The 23,835-nt window shown below is 51.6% G+C and overlaps 1 protein-coding gene across 2 annotated transcripts in view; it reads left to right on the plus strand.

The window, feature by feature from the left end:
• LMX1B (LIM homeobox transcription factor 1 beta) overlaps positions 1–20,465 on the plus strand; it is a 126,303-nt gene extending 105,838 nt beyond the window's left edge. Inside the window, exons 4-8 of one of the 2 annotated variants that reach the window (XM_075905744.1) lie at positions 4,583–4,761; positions 5,386–5,463; positions 5,872–5,938; positions 6,977–7,138; positions 20,137–20,465. In XM_075905744.1, the coding sequence (XP_075761859.1) occupies positions 4,583–4,761; positions 5,386–5,463; positions 5,872–5,938; positions 6,977–7,138; positions 20,137–20,162 (512 nt within the window). In that variant the 3' untranslated portion in view covers positions 20,163–20,465. Of the gene's footprint in view, positions 1–4,582; positions 4,762–5,385; positions 5,464–5,871; positions 5,939–6,976; positions 7,139–10,559; positions 16,255–20,136 lie in introns of those variants that run through there. The other variant, XM_075905743.1, reaches the window with a different exon arrangement.
• The last annotated feature ends 3,370 nt before the right edge of the window (positions 20,466–23,835 follow it).

Consider the following 23,835-nt stretch of genomic DNA (forward strand, 5'->3'; position numbering starts at 1 on the left):
AGAGGTGCCCTTTCGTTCAGAGTCCATTGTGCTGGTGCCTTGGCCTCTGTGCCCTGCCTGCTAAGAGCCATCCCCAAATAGCTCTCTGGACCGGGGTGGGCAGGAAGCAGCCTGCAGGCTAGGCACAGTTCACCAGGGTTAGCCCCTGGCAGGCTGCCGGTTGCTTTATTGTCCTGCACGTCTGCAGGCACAGCCGCTTGCAGCTCCTGTTGGCTGTGGATCAACGTTCCCAGCCAATGGGAGCGCAGACCGGGACACCATTTCCTGCAGCTCTCATTGGCCGGGAACAGCGACCTGCAACCAATGGGAGCAGCAAGGGGCCGTACCTGCGGATGTGCAGGTAAATAAAGCATCCGGCGGCCCACCAGTGGCCCACCAGCTGCCTGCAGGATGCATAGTGTCCCTAGATCTTTCCTTCCATTGCTTCAGGCCATTGCTCAGTGTCCTCCCCATCTCAGTGAAGGGCAAGAGTAACTGACAAGTTGCCAAGATCCAAACGAGAAATTGTATAAAACCGGGAATGGGCAGAGCTGCCTGGTTTGTGTTACCTGCCTCACAGCCTAACACTCTCAGTGGGAGTCTGTATATAAGAGATCGGGGTTGTCTCATCCACCCGTATGTCCTACCTCAGCATTGACAACTCACTGTACCTGCACCGCACCCATGCCGTGTGGCCAGAGTGATGTAAAGTCCCAAGGTTCCCTTGGCTACGTGTCTTTGTCGGACACACATGGGAATGCTAAGAAAAGGCACACGTGTGGGATCAAAACGGCCAGGGGCTTGAAGGAAAGCCAGGGCTGAGTTTTGCATCCCAGTAGTGGCACTAGTGCAGCATGGCAGCAGGGGGACAGCAGGGGTGTTGTGTCCGCTCAACCTTTCCATGCTCCTGTCCCCCTTTCTGGGTTCTCCGCCCCCACGTCTGTCTCACTCACAAACTGCTTGCTTACAAAATCAGGGCTAAAAATACAAAGTGTCACAGCCAGACGGTCACTGGGAAATTGCCAACGTTCTCCTGTTTACCATAGAATGATCAAATACATGGATTGGAATATAAATCTTGTGCCTGGCACACAGAGCAGTGCAAACATGTCACTGTCCCTATGAAATCTTCCTTGGCACTGCCTTTGCTAGTGCTTGTTGTAAAACTAGGCAAATAGCTAGATGAGCTGAGGTTCCCCAGCAGAGGTCTGTGTACCCCTGCTCGAGAGCCACTGCGAGGAAGTCCCGCAGTCGGTCGAGGCAGGACCGAGGGGCTCACGTAAAAAACTTGATACAGAAAAATAATCCAGATTGGGCATTTGGGGAGCTGGTCCCTCCAAACATCGCCACCTAGAGTCACAACATTTGGTTTAGTAACTTTGCCGCAGCTCACCAAGCAGACGCTTCCAGCCAGTGTTACAGTCATAGGAGATAAACGTGAGTGACGGGAAATATATTTCCAAGGGCCACGTGGTAGATTGGAACAATTACTTCTCCTTTTTATAAAAAAAAAATCCTGCGACTGATTGCAGCCCTGCTGGGTGGGTCTCTGTCCCAGACGTGAGCACGGCTCCGTTTTGCCAGAGAAGCAGCACTTGGACTGAGATGGAGCGCGCGACCCTCTGCCCCATCCCGCAGAGAGAGAGATCCGGGCGTCTCAGCTGCTTCTCCTCAGTTCACTGATGTGCAGGCCAAAGGGAGGCTTGATGATCCCCTGCTCTGAGGCCAGCCCTTCACCCTGCAATTCCAGGCGGGGAGAGAACCCTCTTCCCAGCTACAACAGCAGCTGTTCCCAGCCTAGCATTTTGCTGGTGGGCTAGATTAGCCCCCCCCTTCCCATTCTCCTGAGCCTGTTTCTGATGTCCCACCAGCAGCAGAGAAATGGGGCAAGCGACACACCCACCTCGCTGCACCCCAAAAACTCGAGCGCTGCCATGAGTCGCCCGCAAACGACTAGTTCTGCCTTGAGCATGTCCCAAATTGGGGCCTGATCCCTCCAGCATGCATGTTTGCGATTCATGCCCTCAAACAGAGAGACTCTGATCTGCACCCCCAACTACCTCTGGGGAGCCCCGCCCACATCTGCCTCCCCTTTAAGTGTCCTCTGGAAGAAAACGTCCAGTGACTTCCAGTGCAGTCGTCCTGGGATGTCTTTGAGAGCAGCCCATGGGCCTGGGCCCAGCGTCCTGAATTACAGGGGAGGAGTCTCCTCCCTTCTCAACCAGATTCCCAGGAAGATTGTCTGGGGAATGAGCAACCCTGCCTGCCCTCCACTGCGAGCCACGGGAGCAGTGCCAGGCAGCGGCCGAGTGACTGATGGTGCCGTGCTCTGAGCCGGGGCAGCTCTGGTCTCAGCAGAGGGCAGGCTCCAGGCCATGGGAGCGCTCTCTGCCTCAGCCATTCCCTGCTGATGTGCTGTGTCTGGCTCCCAGGGTGCGGACAGACCATGGCTAGTCACTGGAACCGCTCGCTTCTTGCCGAGGAAGTGCCTTGGAAAAGCAGCGGTTCTCATTCCAGTCAATGTACAAGCAAGATGGATCCGCGCTTCTGTTTTCTGGGGACAATTCCCTGTGCACCTGGGAGCTGCCTCATCCTGGAGCTTTGCTCTGAGACCCATCCTCCCCGTCGCGAACGTTTTGCGTTTCCGTGGCAGGAATGTCGCCAGGCAAAGGCCCCCCCCTCCCAAGGGTGCGCAGCTCTCAAGCCGTTCCTAACGCTGGTTTCATTTCATGCCAGGCCCTGTTGGTAGGCCCTCAGAGTCCTGGCACCAGAAACGTCCATGTTTAGGTTCCTGGCCCCTAGAATGGATTCGTCCAGGAGATGGGGGTTGCCTGCTGCTTTTCAGATAGGATGCTCTCTCTGTGTGAAGCTCGCTCAGGTAAATGGAGGCCTCACGCAGACACTGCCCACTGAAATCCCCAGTCCCCAGGCATATGTCTGTCTGTCTTTGACGGTGTCTGCTGTACAGCCGCAGTGTGGCTGGACCCTCGTGCACGCCCATGCTGTGTGTTAGCATCACCGCACACGGGCAGCGGTTGCCTACTCCTGACACTGATGTACACCCCTCCCTCGCAGGCACAGTCTCCTTGTGTGCCATGGTCAATCAGCAGGCCTGGAGGCCATTAAGGAGGCAGGCTGGGCATTGGGTTTCAGCTTTACTCCCCGTGATACCCACTGTAGCATCGCCAGCCGCTGAGAAGTATTTTTTCATTAACAAAGAACCTTGAGCCCTACCCCATCCTCCCCCCATAAAGTGTCACGAGACATTTTCCCTTCCGTTGTTTCAAACAGTGAACGCGCTAAGCCCCTTTCCCTCTGTGTGCGCACGTGATTTCACCCAGTTCTGGCCCAGGCATCTTCTTCTCCAAATATTTATCTGCTGGCCACAAAAATAACTCTCCCGTGAGCAACCATGAGCCTTCCCAAGCCAGCCATAGACCATAGAACTGCTCTCTAATCAGGATACAAAAGACGCCTCTTGAACTGGAATGCCTGGTAGGCGCATGTTCATCAGCTCCTGAAATGAATTGAAAGTCCATTTTGTCAGTTCCCCAAATGCAATATTTGAATGCATCAGCATGAGAATTTCTTAATTTTAAAGCCCTTCACAATAGTATAGTGAAGTTTTTTCGATAAAAATCAATGCTGCAGGGAAATTCATACAAACTAACCCCATTTGACTGCTACGAATGATCCATTTTGGCCACAGATCTTGATGCGGACACAGAAGTTATTTCAGGCAGCACAAAAATATGCACTTACTCATAACCCTTTGGCATGACAGTTGGGATTTCCCCCTGCTAACCACTCCTGCTCAGTGCATGATCAGGCCACAAGGCTGCTCAAATATAACAATAGAAATGCAAATGTATTTATGCTATAAATACACATTCACAGAGTCTAACATGCACATCTATGGACCCAGGCTGACTCACGCCTAGAGAGAGACATGCATAGGCCACACACACATATGTGCACTGCACTGAGAGAAATGACTGAGGTTTTCCATACTAGAAATTCCTAAGTCTCTCATCTGAGGAAATGGGTTTTGCCCACGAAAGCTCATGATACTAGCGAGAGAGTCTCTAAGATGCTACAGGTCTGCTCGTTTCATAATAGGCAAAAATGTGGAAACAATGTTACCTCTGGGGCTGCAAAATAATAAAAACAACCAATTTTAAACAGCATAGATTTGATTAAAAGAGCTTTTAGATTTTTAATAACATGTTTTAAATTTTTTTGTTTCGCAGCCTTAGAGGTAACTACCATTTTTAAAGTCATGTAATGTACATCATAAAATCATCGACAGGGCCTGATCCTGCAAATGTTTAAGGATATTCACACAAGTCGACCCATTGAGTGCAGTTACAGTGACGTGTACTTCTTTGCTTGCAGGCTTTTGGCTGGGAGTTTATACACAAGGTTCTGTGTATCATGGTATCATCCAACTAAGGATTCGTTTTCAGTTTTAAAACAGATGAAGGGTAATAGCCGAGTTTGTTATTTAAGGGGTTATAGTATGACTCCATTAATATTCCATTCCAAAGTCCTGGTCTTGTAGCAAACCAAAGAGAATGTTCCAATAACTTTTGTTTCTCAACAGTTAAAAGTGACGACGAGGATGGAGATGTTAAACCAACCAAAGGACAAGCAAGCCAAGGAAAAGGAAGCGATGATGGGAAAGACCCAAGAAGACCCAAACGGCCAAGGACAATACTTACAACACAGCAGAGAAGAGCATTCAAAGCATCCTTTGAAGTGTCCTCAAAGCCTTGCAGAAAGGTAGGCTCGTTAGCAGAGACCCGAACGCAATGTGGTTTTCTGCCGGTAACCCATAGAACACAAGGCCAGTGGAAGATTCTTACAGAAGGGAAATGTTTGGTCAAACATTTGCTTATAAAACATGAACTGATCATTTACTGTTTGCATGTGTCCCCTCCATTTCCAAGGAGATGAACGCCCATCCCCATTTCTGTAGTTATTGTTCCAGCCGTGGCTCTACAGGCATGGTGTTTAGTCATTTATAGCGCAAAGGACTGTGGAAAAAAGCAATTGGAATCACTGGTGAAACTGGAAGAAAATCTCTTCTTTTGAAAGCAACATACTCTGCTGTTTTTACTCTTTTTTTTTTGGCTGTCTGAAGTGTGTCTTCACTGTGAAAAAATGACATTTGTCTTCATCCTTAGAAAATGTGTCCCTTGGGATAAGTGTGATGTGTCTCAGGGTTTCCATTTGCCTTTGTTCACGGTGAGAAATTGTTTTTACTGGGCCAAAATATCAACATTTTATTCTTAGCCAAAGTTGCAAATCACTGTTTCCTAGGTTAAAAAAAATAGCGATGTGATCTCTACCTGACCCACCTACGGAGGTGAAAGTTCATTCTTCTTTAACCCTTCCCTTCCATAGGTCAGAGAAACGCTAGCAGCTGAAACAGGACTCAGCGTACGAGTTGTCCAGGTCTGGTTCCAGAACCAAAGAGCAAAGGTGCGTTGTTTGCCCACCTCTCGAAAGTCAGTTTCAGAGCACATGTTCCGCTGGGGCTGTCAGGTCTGTGGCTGAGATCAGTGGGCAGGAATTAAGTTTTATAAAACCGCTTTGTGACTTGTGGGCCCCTAACATGCTTATGGAGGTGCGGCACAGGCCACGCTCCTGCAGGAAAGCCAGACATCTGCACCTCAAGCAGAACGGTCCAAGCAATGCTCGCTGAGGACTTGTTTGAGATACGGAAACACGGAACCGCAAGCCCCTAGGGCCTGTGCCCAGGACTGACAGTTGAACCCCCTCTGGGCGCACTCTGCATTGACAGGGCTGACGTTTGCACAGAGGGCTGGAACTAGCCAGCTCTTTCTGCTCAGATCCATGAGCTTAGCCGGCGTCTCCTGTTTCTTTCAGATGAAGAAACTGGCACGAAGGCATCAGCAGCAGCAGGAGCAGCAGAACTCTCAGCGCCTAGGACAAGGTAAAGGCCCGTTCGCGATGGAAGCTGCGTGACGGGAAGGGGCGTGGTGGGTTTGTTGCAGCCCGCGGGGAGGGGCGTACGCAGGAGCATGCATACGTCCATAGAGCTGACATCGCTCGGTGCTGCCGGTAAACCTCAACCCACGAGGCATACCGGGGCGGTCGACAAAGGCTTTTGATGTCGACCGCGGAGCATCCAGACTGCCGCGCTGTGCTGCCAAACAGCTGATCGGCTTAGCGCGGCAGCCATTTTGATGTAAATGAAGCGGCGATTATTTAAATTGACTCTTCATTTTGCTATGTCTACAAAGCTCATCTCCATGGCTCCGTCGCCAGAGCCATGTAGTGCAGACATACCCACAATGTGCCACACACACGATCCCCCTCACATACCCACACTCCCAGTCTCTGTGCCTCACCTACACACAATCTTGTCAGTAAGTTTCTGTCTGTCTCTCACACACACAAACTCTCTCTCTCTAGCCCCCATCCCGCTCCTTCTGGGGGCCCACAGCTGTCCCATGATGACGGGCCCAAAATGTGCGGAGTGGCCCTCCTGCAAAGCTTAGTGCAGCCCCGGAAGAGCAGCATTCATTCTGCCACCCCTCCTCCCCCACTGCCAGGAGCCAGGAATCAGCAAGAGAAGAGAAAAGATGTTTCCTGGCCCCGTCATTAAGGGTCCAGGTTTCACCCCCAAAGAAGATCCGATTTTCCAAGGAGTCGGGTGGGACGCCAGCCACTGACAGTGCAGCCTCCGGGAGCGAGCCGAACTGCGGGGCCTTGGCTGTAGCTGGCCGCTAACAGCCGCACTCGCAGTGTTAGGAGGAGCAGGGTGCTGAGTGCCTAACTCTGCCTTGGCAAAGCAGTGTCCTGGCCCCGCACAGCCGCCCCAGCGGACAGGGTGCCCAAGCCCTGCCGGTTCCCAAGCTCTGGGCCCAGCCAGAGGTTGGCCCTGAGGGTGTGGTTGCTGCTGGCCTCCGAGGCCCCTGTGTGCTGCTCCCTTGCCACGCTGCCAATGGCTCCGCGCTTTGTTTTGCAGAAGTCCTGTCCAACCGGATGGAAGGGATGATGACCCCTTACACACCACTGGCCCCGCCACAGCAACAGATTGTAGCAATGGATCAGAGCAGTTACGGCACGGACCCCTTCCAGCAAGGTCTCACCCCTCCGCAGATGCCAGGCGACCACATGAACCCCTATGGTAAGGCCGGGCCCACGCCGCGCCAGGAGCACCACTTCCCCGCACGACGCGTCGGGCGCCAAAGGCCCAGCCTAGGGATTCCTTTTCCCACACTGGCCCCCGAGCACAGTGACCCTGGGCACTTTTACTCCTGTTATTTATCTGCACAAAAATGGGAGGAGTAACCTGCCCCGGGCACCCTCAGCAGATACTTCCAAACACAGGTCTTAGGCATTACAAGTCCAGCAGCATCCCCTCTCCCCGCCCCCCGCAGAGTCAGCCGAGCGAGCAGCCAGCAGACAGAGAGCCTCCTCGCCCCTCTCCGCCTGCCTCACAGCCCTGCCTTTCCCACAGAGCTCACTTTGCTGCATGCTCCAACAGGGGGAAGTGATCTTGTCCCCAAGCTCTCTCCAACTCTAGGCGCAGATTTGTTGAAGAGCAGCTCTTGCATTGCTGGTAGCCCTGCCAGGACAGAGGACGCCTCCCTGGTTCATGTACCACTCTGAGCTAAGACAGTTACGGTCTAGACCAGTGGTTTCCAACCTTTTTTTATAAAGTATCCCTTTTTCAAAAGAAAAAATTCTAAGTACCCCTAGTACCTGCAGTTTTCAGACACTTTTCTACCATGGCAACATATTGGTTTAAACAACTTAATTGTAGCCAGGCAGGCGATGAAATTTTTGGGTGTAAAAAATACAAAAATAATAAAGTACTGTAAAACTTACAACAAAAATTCCGTTTTCTCCAAGTTTCAGTTGTGTTGACGTACCCCCCAGACGTCTCTCGAGTGCCCCAAAGGTACCCGTCCCACTGGTTGACAAACACTGGTCTAGACAGGGGACTGGACTCGATGCCTCGCGAGGTCCCTTCCCGTTCTAGTGTTCTAGGATTACCAGTGCCTGCCCGTTTCTCTCCCTCACCAACGGCACTTCCGACATGTACGGCAAGTGCTGCACAAACGTAGGAAGCTTCATGGCTGTTCTGAGACTTAGATCTGAATTTCAATATGATTTAAGAGGGTTTTTCAGGCTGTGCTGAGTGACCTTGCAGCCCAGAACGCCTCAGTTACGTCACTTGAGCTTCTGGGAGGCAGAGGCATGTTGCCGTAGAGTGGGATACATACTAGCGCTCGTGGGATGACGTGCAGGCAGCGGGGGGGAGCAGACCGTGCTGTGGACTGTGGGGTTGTTGCAGAGAGGTGTGTGCACACCTAGCAGGTCCATCAGTGAATCAGAGAGGTCTGAATTTAAAGTGATAGAAATGTAGCCGTGTTAGTCTTGTGTAGCTGAAACAAAAAACAGGACTGTGTAGCACTTTAAAGACTAAAAAGATGGTTTATTAGGTGATGAGCTTTCCTGGGCCAGACCAACTTCCTCAGATCAAATAGTGGAAGAACATTGTCACAACCATATATACCAAAGTATACAATTTAAAAAAATGAACACATATGAAAAGGACAAATCAAATTTCAGAACAGAAGAGGGATGGGGGGGGAAGGTAAATGTCTGTGAGCTAATGATAGTAGAGGTAATAATTGGGGAAGCTATCTTTGTAATGGGTAAGGTAATTAGATTCTTTATTCAAACTCAGGCGTAAAGTGTCAAACTTAAGCATGAATGACAGTTCAGAGGATTCTCTTTCAAGTGCAGTCTCAAAAGGCCTTTGAAGCATATTCCTGCGCATCCAGAAATATAATTTATGCTATCATGTGCCGAAAGTGTCCGTCTGCTTTGTACATTGGACAAACGTCTCAGACACTTCGCCAAAGGATCAATGCCCACAAAACAGATATTAGACAGGATCACAAAGAACAGTTTCTTGCCATTTCAGCCAGAAAGGACACTGTCTCAACGACTTAATTACCTGCATCCTGCTTCAGAAGCCTTTTAAATCTGCACTTGAAAGGGAATCCTCTGAACTGTCATTCATGCTAAAATTCGACACTACGCGTGGGTCTCAACAAAGACCCTAGCTATCTTACCCATTACAAAGATAGCTTCCCCAATTATCACCTCTAATACCATTAGTTCACAGACATTTACCTCCCCCCCTCCCTGCCCCCTGCATCCACCTTCTGTTCTGAAATTTGATTTGTCCTTTTCATATGTGTTCATTTTTTTAATTGTATCCTTTGGTATATATGGTTGTGACTATTTTCTTCCACTATTTGATCTGAGGAAGTGGGTCTGGCCCACGAAAGCTCATCACCTAATAAACCATCTTGTTAGTCTTTAAAGTGCTACATAGTCCTGTATTTTATTTGAATTTAAAGTGTATTTGGTCAAGAAACTTGAAGCCCAGAGAACTTGGAAGGGTTGGGTTTGGCAGCTGACATTTTGCTCTGCTTTCGGTGAATCCCCAGCGAAGGACTGGTGTCTCATATCAAACACAAAGAAATATCAAGCACAACCGTTTCAGCTGAGTGCTGCTCAGCACCTTGTGGGGACTGCCCAGGTGGTCAGGTGGCATTTCAGCCATGAAAGGAGCTAACGGTCTGCTCCAAAACAGAACGCCGCTGCCTTTGCAGATACAGCTGTGACTGGCCTGTGTCCGCACAAGGACCACTCTTTGTCACTGCCAAAGATCCATTTCCATTGTCGGCCTGGGGGACCTGATCTTGCATTACTTGGCTGCCAAGCGTGTCTGTTGTGGGATGCAGACGACCCTTCCTACTTTCGGCTGCTTGTCTGCTCATGTCACTTAGGGTCTTTCTACACTACAGAGTTTTGTCGGAAAAACAGTTGTTTTTCTGACAAAACCTGAGTTACGTCCACACTGCAATCGCGTTCTTCCAAAAGTCAATTGAAAGAACAGAGGGGTTTTTCCGGTGTTGGTAAACCTCTTTCTACGAGGAAGAAGCCTTTTTCCGAAAGAATTCTTTTGGAAAAAGGCGTGTGTGGATGGGGAAGAAGGAGTTCTTTCCCAAGAAGAGGAAAGAGGAAGAAGCACAGGTGCCCTGGTGGCCACTCCGTCCATAGTAATCCCAGCTGAAATGCGAGAGAGCGTCCATTCTGCATGGACACTATCTTTTGGAAAAGCAGCTGGCTTTTGCGATGCGCTTTGGCAGTGTGGACGCTCTCTTTCAGAAGAAGTTTTTTCAGAAGGTCTCTTCCCAAAAAAGGTTCTTCTGAATGAAGCCTGCAGTCTAGACATAGCCTTAGAGAAGGGTTTTTATGCGCTGGAGACAGCGGCGTACATGAAGCCCTGGCGATTTCCTCCTGTGCAATGTCAAAGCCACCAGAACATCTAGAATTTGATCGCCAGTGCTTGTAAAGAGCGGAGCCTGGCAGAAAGATATTTGATATTAGTTTAGGAAAACCAAACACAAAATGTATGAGCTTGTGCTTCCACTCAACAGAGAGGGTGCTTCCTCGTGCCTGAGAACCCTGACTCTGTATTTCTCTGCGCTGAACCAAGCTTAACGTGTACATTTCATTTGCAGGAAACGACTCCATTTTCCACGATATCGACAGTGATACCTCTTTGACTAGCTTGAGCGACTGTTTCCTTGCCTCCTCAGAAGTTAACTCCATGCAGGCTAGAGTAGGAAACCCCATTGACAGGCTGTACTCTATGCAGAGCTCATATTTCGCCTCATGAAAATAATACTAATAAACCAACACAGATAGCTGGCGTGTCTTTAGGAAGTGACGTTTTGCAGAGCAGACTCTACAGCCATATGTTGCCCAGCTCTTCCTTCACCGTGATTCCTGCTGCCTCTGGACTGCCAAGAGCATTTTCAAGAGGACCATATATTAAATCAATCAGCCAACCTACCAACCACCCCTTCCCACACGCTCACACACACAGCCTCGATGATCCAGCGTAGCCCAGGCCAGGAGCAAAGCCTGGAAAGGATGGAAGCCCCAGCTGTCCAGCAGCCCTTGGTTTGGTTGGCGCACCGCACTGGAAGGGGAGCGACTGCGTGGAAAGCTAGACCGTTGGCCTCCTTCTTTCGTCCTTTCGTTTGGAGATTTAAACTTTTTTTAAAGCCACTGATACTGACATCAGTCGACCATATGACGAATAAATCAAAGAAACTGGAGACTCCTCCCCTCTCCTACTGCATGACTCATGCTATGTTGTGGACAAATTGCCATTTGAACTGTGAGAAGTTAATGTAAATGTGACGTTCAACATTTGTTTCCTTTCTACACTTTTTCTACATCCCCCTCGATCTGCTCCTTAGTTTATAGCCCTTGTCCGTAGGAGACTTAGAAAAACTGGTTAACAATACGCCTTGTGGAGACGCCAGTGATTTCATAACTGAGAAAGGTCTGTGACCCTGGAGAGAAGCTGCATGTTAGGGACAGATGCATTTAGATGAGTATTAATCTTGAATAATTAAACGAAAGGTGCTTACACGACACAAAGCTTTATTTAATTTGTAACGTGTGAGAATAAAGCATTTCCTTTGATTTGTAAGTAACTGAACACCAACTTTCAAGCCCAGGCGGTGATTGGCAGCCATGTGGTGTTCATTCTCTTCTGTTTATTTCGGTTTGGCATGAGACATAAATGTGCTACACTCCATTGTCCATCTGGAATAATTAAGGCCCCCGTTAGTTAATTTGCTCCCCTTCCCAAGGAAAGCGCCAGATCTCAGATCCTAGCTCAGGCCCTGAGAAGTCTCTGGAAATGAGACAAAGGACACACCGAGCACGGGGGAAGGCTCTGCCCAGGTCTGATCTCGCTTAGGCAAGTCCCTGCTGTGACAGGGTAGCCTCCAGGCCTCCGCTAGTGGAAACGCAAGGAAATGCAGAGACACAGAGGATGGTCTCAACAGCCCTGGCTGACGTTTGAGCAGCCATTGTAGATTGTAGTCGGGCATAACACCTGATAATAGCGTTGTTGTGATAGCTGTTGCCTGGAAACATTACTGATCAGGTGGAGAGGCAGACACATAAGGGCGTTTCTCATAATGGAGAAGACTTAGTGAGGAACAACTGGGCAAAGCAGTCGGAGTAATGATGGGGTGTTCTCCCAAAGAGTAAGGACCTGGTGAGGAGGGAGAGTTTAGGTAAGTCAGGCCCATTCCTCAATAGATGTGTTGCAAAGGCTGACCAGGCCGACCTACACCAAGTTCAGTGTGCTGGTTAATTTGCCTCCTTGTGTGTGGCACATGGTGCAGGCCAAGAGCAAAGCCTGGGAAGGATGGACCACCCAGCTCTCCGGAAGCCCCTGGTTTGATTGGAGCGCTGCACTGGGAAGGAAACGACTGCGTGGAAAGCTAGACCGTTGGCCTCTCTCCTTCACAGTGCGCTATGCAAAAATGCATGGGCAGGCGGAGGTGTCTGGCACGTGGCCGCAAGGCCCTGCGTGCTGCTTTGATGGTCCATAGCCACAAAGGACAGACTCAGCGGCCGAGTTACATGGGGCAGCGTGTTGCGGGTTCCTGCTGGAGATGGGTCCTGGCTGCTGTGGCAGTCGGCCCCGTTCTGAATCAGCAAGGGCTCCTTTCTGCAGGGCAAGAAAGAACCGAGTCAGCCAACGTTGCACCTGTGCTGCTCTGTGGCAAGTGGCCTGCCGCCCGTGAGCCAAGAGAGCGCCGGCGCATCTTACCTCGCAGGTGATCGACTCTGCCCGTGGCACTGAACAGGCGGCAAACAGCCACAGACCACCAAAGGGTGGCAGAGTAAACCAGCCACTCCTTTCCCAACGGAGTCCCTCCCCCCCCCCGGGGCACTCAAGCAGTGGCTTCTGAGCGTGTTCCTCTCATGCAGGTGAGATGGCGCACCTGAGGGCTCTGCTGGCCCCAGCACAGCGTCCCAACCCCCACAGAGCCCTGCTGTTCTGGGCTAACAAGCTCAAGCCATCCCCTTGCTGCTGCGTGTGGCTCTCCTACCTCCAAGAGAACGTAGTCCCAATTGCAGCCTGATGTCTCCCAGCAGTCGTGGGTCAGTCCCAGCTGCTCGCATTCGCCAGGACCTGTCTTCTCCCCGGGAGCCCACTGGCCATCTCCTGGCGATTGGGAGGAAAAGGCTTTGCTGCTTTTCTTCTCACCCAGACACGACCAGCTTTCCCCTGATGCTTTACCAAAAACCCCTCCTCACAGCTGCTGGTGTCTGCAAAGAACTCGATGACCGTCTCCGTGGGCTGCATTAGGAGCGCATGTCTCACGTGGCACATTGGAGCCATTTGTAACTACCCCTTCACAGCAGTAATCCAACCCCAGCACACACCTAGGGCAGAGCTGTCCTCTCACGCTCCTCCCTCTGCTGCGTATGGACTGTACCCAGCCACACGAGCTCCAGCCAGGCCGCGTGAGGCCAGTGCCCAATCAGTCGGTGAGAGCTGCGAGATGGCTGAGTCAAGCGAGAGCCCTGCTCCCAGTCTACCTCTCGGGCCGGCTGATGGCAGAGGAAATCCACTGCCCAGACAGGAATCAGCACTGGAGGGCCAGTGACCTTGCATGGCACCAGCGCAGCGCTGCATGGGCAGCAGTGCGGGTCTGACGCCGCTCTCAGCTGTGCCTGTGGGTGCCGTGTGCCCCCCACGTTCTGCTCTGACTGGGACCAGGTGCATTGTACACGCACTCTTGGCTGCCGTGACGCACTATGTTCCCAGTCTCGGGGGAGCCGGGCTAGGCTGTAACTTTAAAAGCAGCCGGCAGTCCTGGGACACCATGGAGACTAACGAAGGGGCAGGATCATCAGCATTCGTGGGTTTTACATTGGTGAGTGTCTAAGGTGCCACAGGACTGCTCGTTGTATTCCCAGGGCCAGCCAAGGGGGGTGCACAACCAGACACATGGCCAGTCACTTTGCACAGGCCAGTGATATCTGGCAAAGGCCAAAGTTCATTAAAACAAAATAAATGTCACTCTTATTTGTAGTACGAATTCTCCCACAGGAGTGTGATCATGGTGGTTTTAACCTGGGACCTGCAGTAAAATATTATAAAGCAACCTCTGACCTTTTTGATTTCTGGTTTACTCTTGTATTGTCAAGGGAAATGTCACTGATCAGGTGAAGGTAAAATGTGTAATGGGCCATACAGCAGTAATATCTTACACCGAGTCACACTGATAAATTCCTGCCAAAGCCTCTTAGCATCTGGCACTTTCATGGAAACCACAAATTGTGATTGTACATATGGGAGTTTGAAGGGTAGAGGTCATGACAGCAGTTTATTACATGTACCTTACAGTGATCATTCTCTCTAGCAAATTAACCTCTCTCTAGCATGAATACATCCAGTGAGCTCTTCTCAGCATTTCAATCATGCCGGTTTAGCTAAAGGAGGAATACGCGTTAGGCTAAAGCAGGGACAAGATGCAATTAACGAAAAGAAGATTGATTAGGTTTGTGTTCATTCAATAATAGTTAATGAAAGGTTATCATAACAGGAACATGCTAAATGATACAGTTGTATTGTGGGCCCCAAAGATTTCCCTTCCATCAGATGTGGTAACTGATGGATGCGGTAGTTAGCCCCGGGCCGCACACACCAGCACATGCTTTTAACCTACTAACTAACCAGCATGTTTCCATTCTGTAGCATCACTGCCAATGGAAGATTCCCACAATGTGCATCTCATCTCAGGCCTAGACTGTTGCCAGTCTCGTGATGACACGGGGGTGGCCTTACTTTCCAAGCAATTGGCTTTATGATCTGAAATGTATTTCATGTCCATCAAGTGGGAGAAAAATTATGTTGCCGTCATAGTTATGTTCTAATATAATTCCAGTCCTGATTATAATGCTTGGTTTCCGTCTCCAGGGTGGAACATGTCCCACAAATCTTGGGGTTTTCTCTCCTCTCTCAACAAATGTGTCGGCATTGTCAAGCCCAAGTGCTTCTAAGCATGCACAAGGCGTGAGCTGCAGCATGCTCTCGGGGCCCAGACTGTGCTTCGCTCGCTGGGTGCGTAGTGCAAGTATTGCCAGCCCCATGAGCGGGTTCCTTGAGACGGCCAGCGCCTACCCATCAGCAGCACCGTGGCCTCTCTGCCATGCAGTCGCTGGGTATTAAGGCGCCTTCAGCCTCGTAGAGTGGTTGATGTAATTCCACTTCCCTTGACCTCCCGAAGGAGGGTCTCCTGTCACCTTTCCTACTGATCAGTGATCTTCCAAGCCACACCCCTCATCCTGCCCGGAACATCACACTCCCTGCTCCTACTGGACAGGTGGTCTGTTCCATGGGGACGTCATGCTAACTCCGTCGGATGCCACTGCAGGGTCACCACAAGGGCTGGTCCCAAGAGCCGGAGGGAAGCGTGTGCACACGAGAATGGCGGCGGAGCCAGTTCCAGGTACACGCTGGTCCCGAGCTCCTGTGTGCTTAATTCCTCCAGCACCTGGAGTCGCTGAGCAGGGTGGGACTGAGCAGCTGGCATTGTGTGTCTGAGTCCCCCATCCGTGTTCCCTACTCTCCTTGCACAGCGCCGCTGCGTGGCCCCGAGTGCACGAATAGCACGGCCACGGCAGAGCTCGTTAAGCACACATTAAGGCCCACTGCTCAGCAAGGCACTGAAAACCCCGCTTGCCTGTGAGCTGGGTCTGAAAGCTTCTTGGCTTCGGTTGAACTCACACACAAGTGCACTGGGATGACTCCTGGGCTGAGCGTGGCCTCCCTGAACACCCGGGTGACTCCTGAGGCCGAGACAGGCTCAGAGCTGGAGTCGCTGCTGCGGCCGCTGCACAACGTTGTTTCGTTTAGCAGTGACTGGAAGGACCCCCAGCTCTGTGGCAGTGGGAGCTCCGCTTCCACGTGGGCCCCCTTTTCTAGCTGTGTATGGCTGTATCACTTGTATATTTATATATTCTGTATTTATGTTACCAACACGTAGTATTTTGTAGCTGTCTGTTACAATTTGTTTAACTTGTACAAACTATGACACTGCGCTTGCATATTAACCACCGGCCGTCCAGGGTAGCTCCTGGCCCCTCGCCCTCTGTGTTGGTAAACAGCCGCCATACTGTGTCGAGAGCGGATTTTTTATTTAATTACTTGTCATTGTTAAATTATTTATTAGTGGTTTTGGTTTTGTTTTTTTCCTGTCACTGCATTTTTTTTCCTGCCGCTGTCACCTGGCAGCTAAGGTCTGTGAGATCCTCATGCATTGTGTTTCTGCCCACGGGGGAAAAGAGATGACACTTCAGTATATTTGTAAATAAAAGCAACCTGCAAACAAACGGGCGCTCTCCTCAGGGGCAGTTTTTGTCCTTTCTGTTGTAGTCAAGCATGCACCGTGTGTGTGGGAGGGACGGGGGCTTGCCCTGTGAAATGACAGGCATAGCCTGCCTCACCAGGGCCTCCATTTCTCCTTGCTGCAGCCCCATCATTAGTAGAGCCCACCTGTCGGTTGGAGGGCGGGGCTATAAACAGCCCGGGAAAAGGGTAACCGCTTTAACGAGATAATTGCAATTGTTTAACCAGTTAACAGCGCAGCTCAGGTGCACCCAGCCCCCCCCCCCCCACGGAGGCTGCTCTAGCTCAGCCCCCCATGGGCGGGGCTGCTTCATCCGGGCGAGGTTCTGCTGCGGGTGGGGGCCGTGCCAGGCTGCAGGTGGAGGGCTGCTCCAGACAGCCTGCGTCCTGCCAACCGGGCCGCAGCAGGCAGGGGTGCTCTCCGGTTACCCGCTTACAGCACGAGCTTGCTCGTGAGGATCATGCTTACTGAGGCGTTGATTCACCGGTTAACGTTTTACACCCCAGTGGAAGGGACCCCACACTCCATGGATCCTGGTTCTCAGGCGCCTGGTGGGCCTACCGTGGCTTGGGGGGTTGGGGTGTGGCTGCACCCGACTGAAGCGGCTCACATCCAGGGCATGCTGGCTACAGCAATGAGGGGCCTTTGCACAAGCCGTGCCAGCGTGGGATCCGGCTGGCACTGCCAGTGTCTCAGCCGTCGTCGAGTCGGGTGCACGTGTGGGGAGAGGGGACGGCGGAGGCCCGGCCAGCTGGAGAAGGGGGATGAACTCAGCAGCCCAAGAAGAGACGGAAAAGGTCCATCTTCCTGTCGTGGGAGCAGCACGAGGGTCGCTCTCGCCTCCCCGAGTCGTGTCCATCGAGCCTGCAACCAGCTCGGGGCACCCACTCTAGTGCGGCTGCCGCTTGAGACGCCCAGCTCCCTGGCACCGGGGGCACCCCGCCTCGGCACGACACAGCCAGCCGGAGGCCTGGCCAGGTGCCACACGGCAGCACTGCGGCACCGAGCCGGCAGTGTCCTGGCCGAGGGCTGGGCCCCGGGGCAGCTGCTGGGCTGGCCACACCTGGGAGCAGACGTGCCCCCTCAGGCTTACAGGCGCCAAACCCCCCAGCCAGGCCCGGGTCAGCCCATGTCTGGCCTCCGCCCCGCAGAGCTGTCGGCTGTGAGCAGAGATGGGGCAGGGCACCCCTGTATGCCGGGGCCCTATCCAGAGCTAGGGCTAGCGCAGAGCTGGGTGGCACACCCAGCAGCGGGAGGGGCGGGGCGGTGGACTTAGCCCACGTTAATAGGCGCCACGAGCGCTCGCCCATAGAACGTGGCTGGCTGGGAAGTTTCACTGCCAGGGCAAAGCTTTCCTCACGGCATTTTGGCTTCTTAAAAAAACAAAACCCGAGAGGCCCCGATAGAGCGTGGTCCAGCCCAGCCTCTTGGCTTTGTAACCAAGCGCTCGGCTGACGCCACAGCCCGCCTGCCCCACGGGAACCACGCTGGTTTCTGCGCCGCGCCGGGAGGGAGGTGGTGCGGCACGCGTAGCCCAGGGGGCCGGGCTGTCTGGGCCCGAGAGCGGCGGGGGCGGGGGCGGGGCCTGGCTGGTCCAGCCCTCGGCCGAGAGCCGCCTTCGTGCGGACGACAGAGCGGGGCTGCCCAGGAGCAGGAGAGTACCAGGAGGGGCGGCGTCACAGTGAGGGAAGCGATCCAGACGCTGCCCAGCGTGGCTGTGCCGGCCCCGTTGGGAGGGCCTGCTCCTTGAGCGGGGCTGCCTGCACTGAGCCGTTGTGCCCGCACACCCCCGGCAGGCCCCGTGTGCGGCTCCGGCAGAACAGAGGGCCAAGCTCCCGCCATGCCCAGTAATGCTCGGCCCCTCGGCACCCAGCTACGGGCTAGTCCTGGCAGCTCCTGGCGGTAACGCAGACAGGGCCATTGGCGCACGCTGCGTCGTTAGGGGCTCGCAGCCAGACGGGCCGAAAGCAGGGCTGCTGCACCTTCCTTCTCAGGACTTTCCAGGCCTGGTCTGGTGCAAGCTGCCCTCAGCACGGCCACGTCTGCACGTGGGGTTTGACACTGAACCGAAGTGGAGGTCTCAAGCCTGGGAGTCCAGTTCACCCCAGGCGTGGAGGCTTGGCACCCGGAGTTTTTTACCTTGTGACCGCCTTGCCTATGCACAGCGGGTGGCTGGACAAGCAAGGGCCACGGGGCTCCTCGTATCGTGAACTAAAGAGCGGCCAGGCCAGGTCAGAGCAAAGGTCCATTGAGCCCAGTGTCCTGTCTGCTGAAGGTGGCCAAGACCAGGTGCCCCAGAGGGAGGGAACAACAGGGAACCCTCACGTGATCCCTCCCTATCGCCATTCCCAGCCCCTGACACACAGAGCCCAGGGACCCCTCCCTGCCCACCCTGGCTAATTGCCATTGCTGGACCTATCCTCCATGAACTTATCTAGCTCTTTCTTTGAACCCTGTGACAGTCTGTGAAGACTTCAGCAAAGCTGTGAAGCACAAGGCGATCCCAGCAGCTGCAGAGCGTAGCTATACTGTGAGCACTACAGCACACAGCTCCACACGGCGCAGCAGCATATGGGGGGCAGTCTTCGATGTTGGGAATCCACTTCCCAACTGGCAGTACCTTGGCTGCCAGAAGAATACTTCTTTCATCCTAGTCATGGCCACCCTAGAGGCTAGATCAGTTTAGCTACAGCACTAGGGTGAGACATAGCGAGAGCAATCTGAAATCTAAGAGTAGAGCAGCCCAGAAACAGACAAATATACGTATATGACCAAAAGACAATTGGATGGATAGGTGGGTGGGTAGACAGATAAATAGAATCATGTTCTACATATCTATTTATCTGAGGGAGTTTTGATTTGCTCACATCTAATTCTTAGGCCACATCTCCATTTACTGGAGGATTGACACGCCAGTGATCAATGATCTAGAGTTTGATTTAGTAGGTCTAGTAAAGACTCACTAAATCAAAAGCTGAGGGGCTCGCATTGACTCCAGTATTCCTTGCTGTTGTGAGGAGTAAGGGAAGTCAACAGGAGAGTTTTCTCCCACCAACCGCCTGCTGTGGGGCCACCCCAGAAAAATCGACACAAAGTACATCAACTCCAGCTATGCAATTCACAGTTGTGTATCTTGCATCAATTTTCTCCCCCAGTGTAGATCTGACCTCAGATGCTGATCTCCGGGGTGTGGAGTGGAGGCACCATTTCTCTCATGCTCCATGCACTGCAAGATACACCTTCAATGTCATTCTTTCATTTTTTAAAACTGAGGGGTTGTCATTTAAGGACTGTCAAGTCTTTCCCACTTCATCTTGGAAATGATCAATACTTTGCCCGACACTTTAGGACTGAGAACAACATTACGCAACCTAACAGTTAATACTGTTTTCAGTAGCTCTTATTTTAACCCATATAGATGCCAATGTAGCTGCTACACTTCGTTCTACTTCTCTCCATCTGCAGGACTCCCTCGACTAGAGGGCATGATAGAATTGGCCCAGAGTTAAGCTGAAAACTCTGCTCATTTACTTGTACTGCTCTGAGTCAAACACCTTCTTTTCCTTTTGCTGTTTGGCTCCAAACTGCATCATCTCCTCCTCCACTGCTTGCTATTGGTGGAATGTCCTGGAGGAAAAATGAATTGCCATTAGCAATTGGTTTCACCCAAGTCAGAACTAGCTGCTCAAATATTCATGCTTTGTGAGCATCCAATATTTATGAAGGAAGAAATACAGTTGCCCTCAGCGGTTTCTGAATCTTACCAAAAAGATACAGCGAAGAGATTAGCAAAAGGGGGGGAAATGATGATGAATATATTTGGGGCTTGGCGTGCTGCATTGTTTGTGTTGTGTTCTCTCTCTAGTGTCCGTGCGACAGAATGAAGACTGATTTATGTGGCACAGCTGTGGCAAACAAAGGAGAGGAGGCCAGGGAAATGGCTGGAGGTAAAAATGCCGGTGCAAAGGGTGAAAGGCCCGCACCTGGGTCTTGCTTCCCATGCTACCGACCCCCCTCGGTGTCCCCTGGACAATCAGATTATCTTCTGGACAGAGGAGTTCAAACAGCCCTTCAAAAGATTTGTCTTAATAATTGCCGCCTTATCTCAACTCCTGGGTTTTTATCAGCCAAGCCGCTGCTGCGAGGCAGATCCTGGGGATAAGGGGCTGTCAGTCTTAATTATTATTACCGCTGACAATGAAAGCGCATTTGTTCATCTTTCTGTGGACTGGGAAAGAGTCGCACCTAATGAACAGCTGCTGTTTCATCAATATTTTTAAGAGAGTAAAAGTAAAGTTCTAAGGGTAGGGCCTACTGTTCAAAACAAGCTGATAGTAAATGCTGCTAAATAAATAATGCTGCTGCTTCTCAGTCGTTTGTGCTCACATTGTAGCCGGTTGTTCTAGTGAAAATTATTCACGTTTTTACATTTACAGAAAGTTCTTCATTCCTGGAGGGCGAATTTTTCAGTTAACCCTTCTCGTGCTGGTTTCCCATCCCTGAGGAGATTCTCACTAGCGCCCGCAGGTAACACGCAAAGAGAGCCGTGGCAAAGTTTTCTTTGACACCAGAAAACAAAACAGTTCTGCTTGAAATCCTGAGAGTGAATTTGGACCATGATACTTCTCAAACAGAAGCCACAACAGTTATTTAATTGCCAAACTTTTCTATTACATTTCCAGAGCTAATTTTGAACTATTTGCTCCAGGTAGAGCCCAGTCCCTAATGGTTTAAAGTAGGGAAATGAGATATTGCATTGAACATGAGGACATAACGGCCAGACTGGGTCAGACCAAACACCCCTCCTGTGTCCCGTCTGCCCACAGTGGCCAATGCCCGGTGCCCCAGAGGGAGTGAACAGAGCAGGGAACCATCAAGTCTCAGAGGAGTAGCCACGTTACTCTTTAAGGGTACGTCTACACTAGCCCCCTAGTTCGAACTAGGGAGGCTAATGGGGGCGACTGAAATTGCAAATGAAGTGCAGGATTTAAATATCCCGCGCTTCATTAGCATGTTCCCGGCCGGTCGCCATTTTTGGAAATTGACTAACCCAGAAGAACTGCCCACGTCTACACGCGGCAGAGACGGGCGATTCCGAAATAAACCCCTTACTTCGAATTACCAGTTAAACCTCATGGAATTTCGGAATCGCCCTTCTCTGCCGCATGTAGACACGGGCAGTTCTTCCGGGCTAGTTAATTTCCAAAATGGCGACCGGCCGGGAACATGCTAATGAAGCGCGGGATATTTAAATCCCGCACTTCATTTGCAATTTTGGTCGCCCTCATTAGCCTCCCTAGTTCGAACTAGGGGGCAAGTGTAGACGTACCCTAGGGTGCTAGAGGACCACTCATTTAAACCTTTTTTTTAAAGTTACAGACTAACAAAAAGTAGATATGGGATCATGAGCTTTTGTGGGCACAACCCACTTCTTCAGATGACAATTATAGAGCAAGAGGCACAGATGGACAAGTATAAAGCAGGGAGAGAGAGAGAAGAGAAAAAACCCCTCTCAGTTAAAGTGTCTGTGCTAAATGAGGCTAACGGAGTGGCCTGTAAGTATCTGATAATTAGCTTTTGATGTTATCTGGGTGTTGAATATAACGGCCCATCCAAGAAATGTCTTTGTTCGCCCCCAGGAAAATGTGGCAAATTTGCAAGTGATCCATCCCCTGGTGCCCACTCCCAGCCTCTGACAAACAGAGACTAGGACCACCATCCCTGCACATCCTGTCTAACAGCCATCAATCAGTCTAAACTCTGTGAATTTATCTAGTTCTTTTTTGAACCCTGTTAAAGTCCTGGTTTTCACAACATCCTTTGGCAAGGAGTTCCACAGGTCGAATGTGCGCTGTGTGAAGAAATACTTCCCTTTGTTTGTTTGAAACCTGCCATCTAAAGAGAAAGACCGCTTTAATTTCTCTCTCTCTTCGGCCTAATTCAGGCCCTGTTGCAGTCACCACAGAGATTCCCATTGGCTGCAGTGGGAGTTAGAACTGCTCCTCAGACACCAATCTCCCCGTTGATAAGAAAACAACACCAGGTGCATCATTCACTCTTACTAACCTTCAGATTTACCATTCCACTATGTGGCAGAGGGCCTGTGTAAGGCATCTCCTTGCACACTAGGAGCCCACTGCAGATGTTCAGAGCAACAGCTCAGCAGCCATGAGCAAAAAGACAGTAACACCCAGGTGAGAGTCAGCATTGCAGTATCAGCTCTGGCAGAGCAACTCCTCATCCTGCCTACATGGGAGAAGAGCAGCTGGGCTCCAGCGATGAAGAATGGGCCTCAGTAGGGAGCTGAAACATCTCATCTCACCCATGCCTAGAAGTGTGCACTGTCATCCCAGGAGGTGGAGGTGGCACGAGGGTGTGGTGAGACACTGTTGAAGAGATTCCTCTCCCCCCCCCGACCCAGGTTGCTGATTCTCCTCTCACACCAGTTTTGCACTGGATAAGTCTGCCCTACCGCGGTGCGGCTGCATCGGTGCAACTGGCCGCTGCAGCGTGTCTGGTGAAGATGTGCTATGTCAACAGAGCGCACTTGCCACTTGCCCGTCACTCCAGCTCACCGAGACACTGAGCCATGTCTCCACTTGCCATGCCAGCAATCGATCTTCTGGTGTTTGATTTAGCAGGTCTACTTAAGTCCTGCTAAATTGAATGCTGAGGGTGCTCCCAATTGGTGCCAGTACTCCTCAATTCGCGAGGAGTAAGGGAAGCCAACAGGAGCATTTGCTTCCATCGACCTCCCGCTGTGAGGATGGTGCGCACTAAGCTCAGTTTAAGGTGCGTCAAATCCAGGTACATTATGTACATGCCTTAAGCTGACCTTCTGGGTCTAGTATAGACCTGGCCTGATGCTATGTTGGCAGGAGAGCGTCTCCCATTGACAGTACCTGTGTGGACAGTGTGAAACTTGTCATTCAAAGGGGCTTTTTCACAACCCAGAGCAACGTAACTTAGATTGACTTAAGCAGTAGTGTTGGCCAGCCCGGTTTCACAGAATCATAGAATCCCAGGGCTGGAAGAGACCTCAGGAGGTCATCGAGTCCAGCCCCCTGCCCAAAGCAGGACCAACCCAACTCCATCATCATTTGTCAAGCTGAGACTTAAACACCTCTAGGAATGGAGTTTCCACCCCCTCCCTAGGGATCCCATCCCAGCGCTTCACTCCCCTCCTAGGGAAAGAGTTTTTCCTAATATGCAACCTAGACCTCCCCCACTGTAACTTGAGCCCATTGCTCCTCATTCTGCCATCTGTCACCACTGAGAACAGCCTCTCTCCAGCCTCTTTGGACCCTCCCTTCGGGAAGTTGAAGGCTGCTATCAAATCCCCCCTCACTCTTCGCTTCTGCAGGCTAAATAAGCCCAAATCCCTCAGTGTCTTCTCATAGGTCATGTGCTCCAGCCCCCCAATCATTTTGGTTTCCCTCTGCTGGACCCTCACCAATGTGTCCACATCCTTTCCATAGTGGGGGGCCCAGAACTGGAGGCAATACTCCAGATGTGGCCTCACCAGAGCCGAATAAAGGGGAATAATCACTTCTTTGGATCTGCT

The sequence above is a fragment of the Pelodiscus sinensis genome, chromosome 22 (genome assembly GCF_049634645.1).
Source record: "Pelodiscus sinensis isolate JC-2024 chromosome 22, ASM4963464v1, whole genome shotgun sequence".
In the NCBI taxonomy this organism is placed as follows: Eukaryota; Metazoa; Chordata; order Testudines; family Trionychidae; genus Pelodiscus; species Pelodiscus sinensis.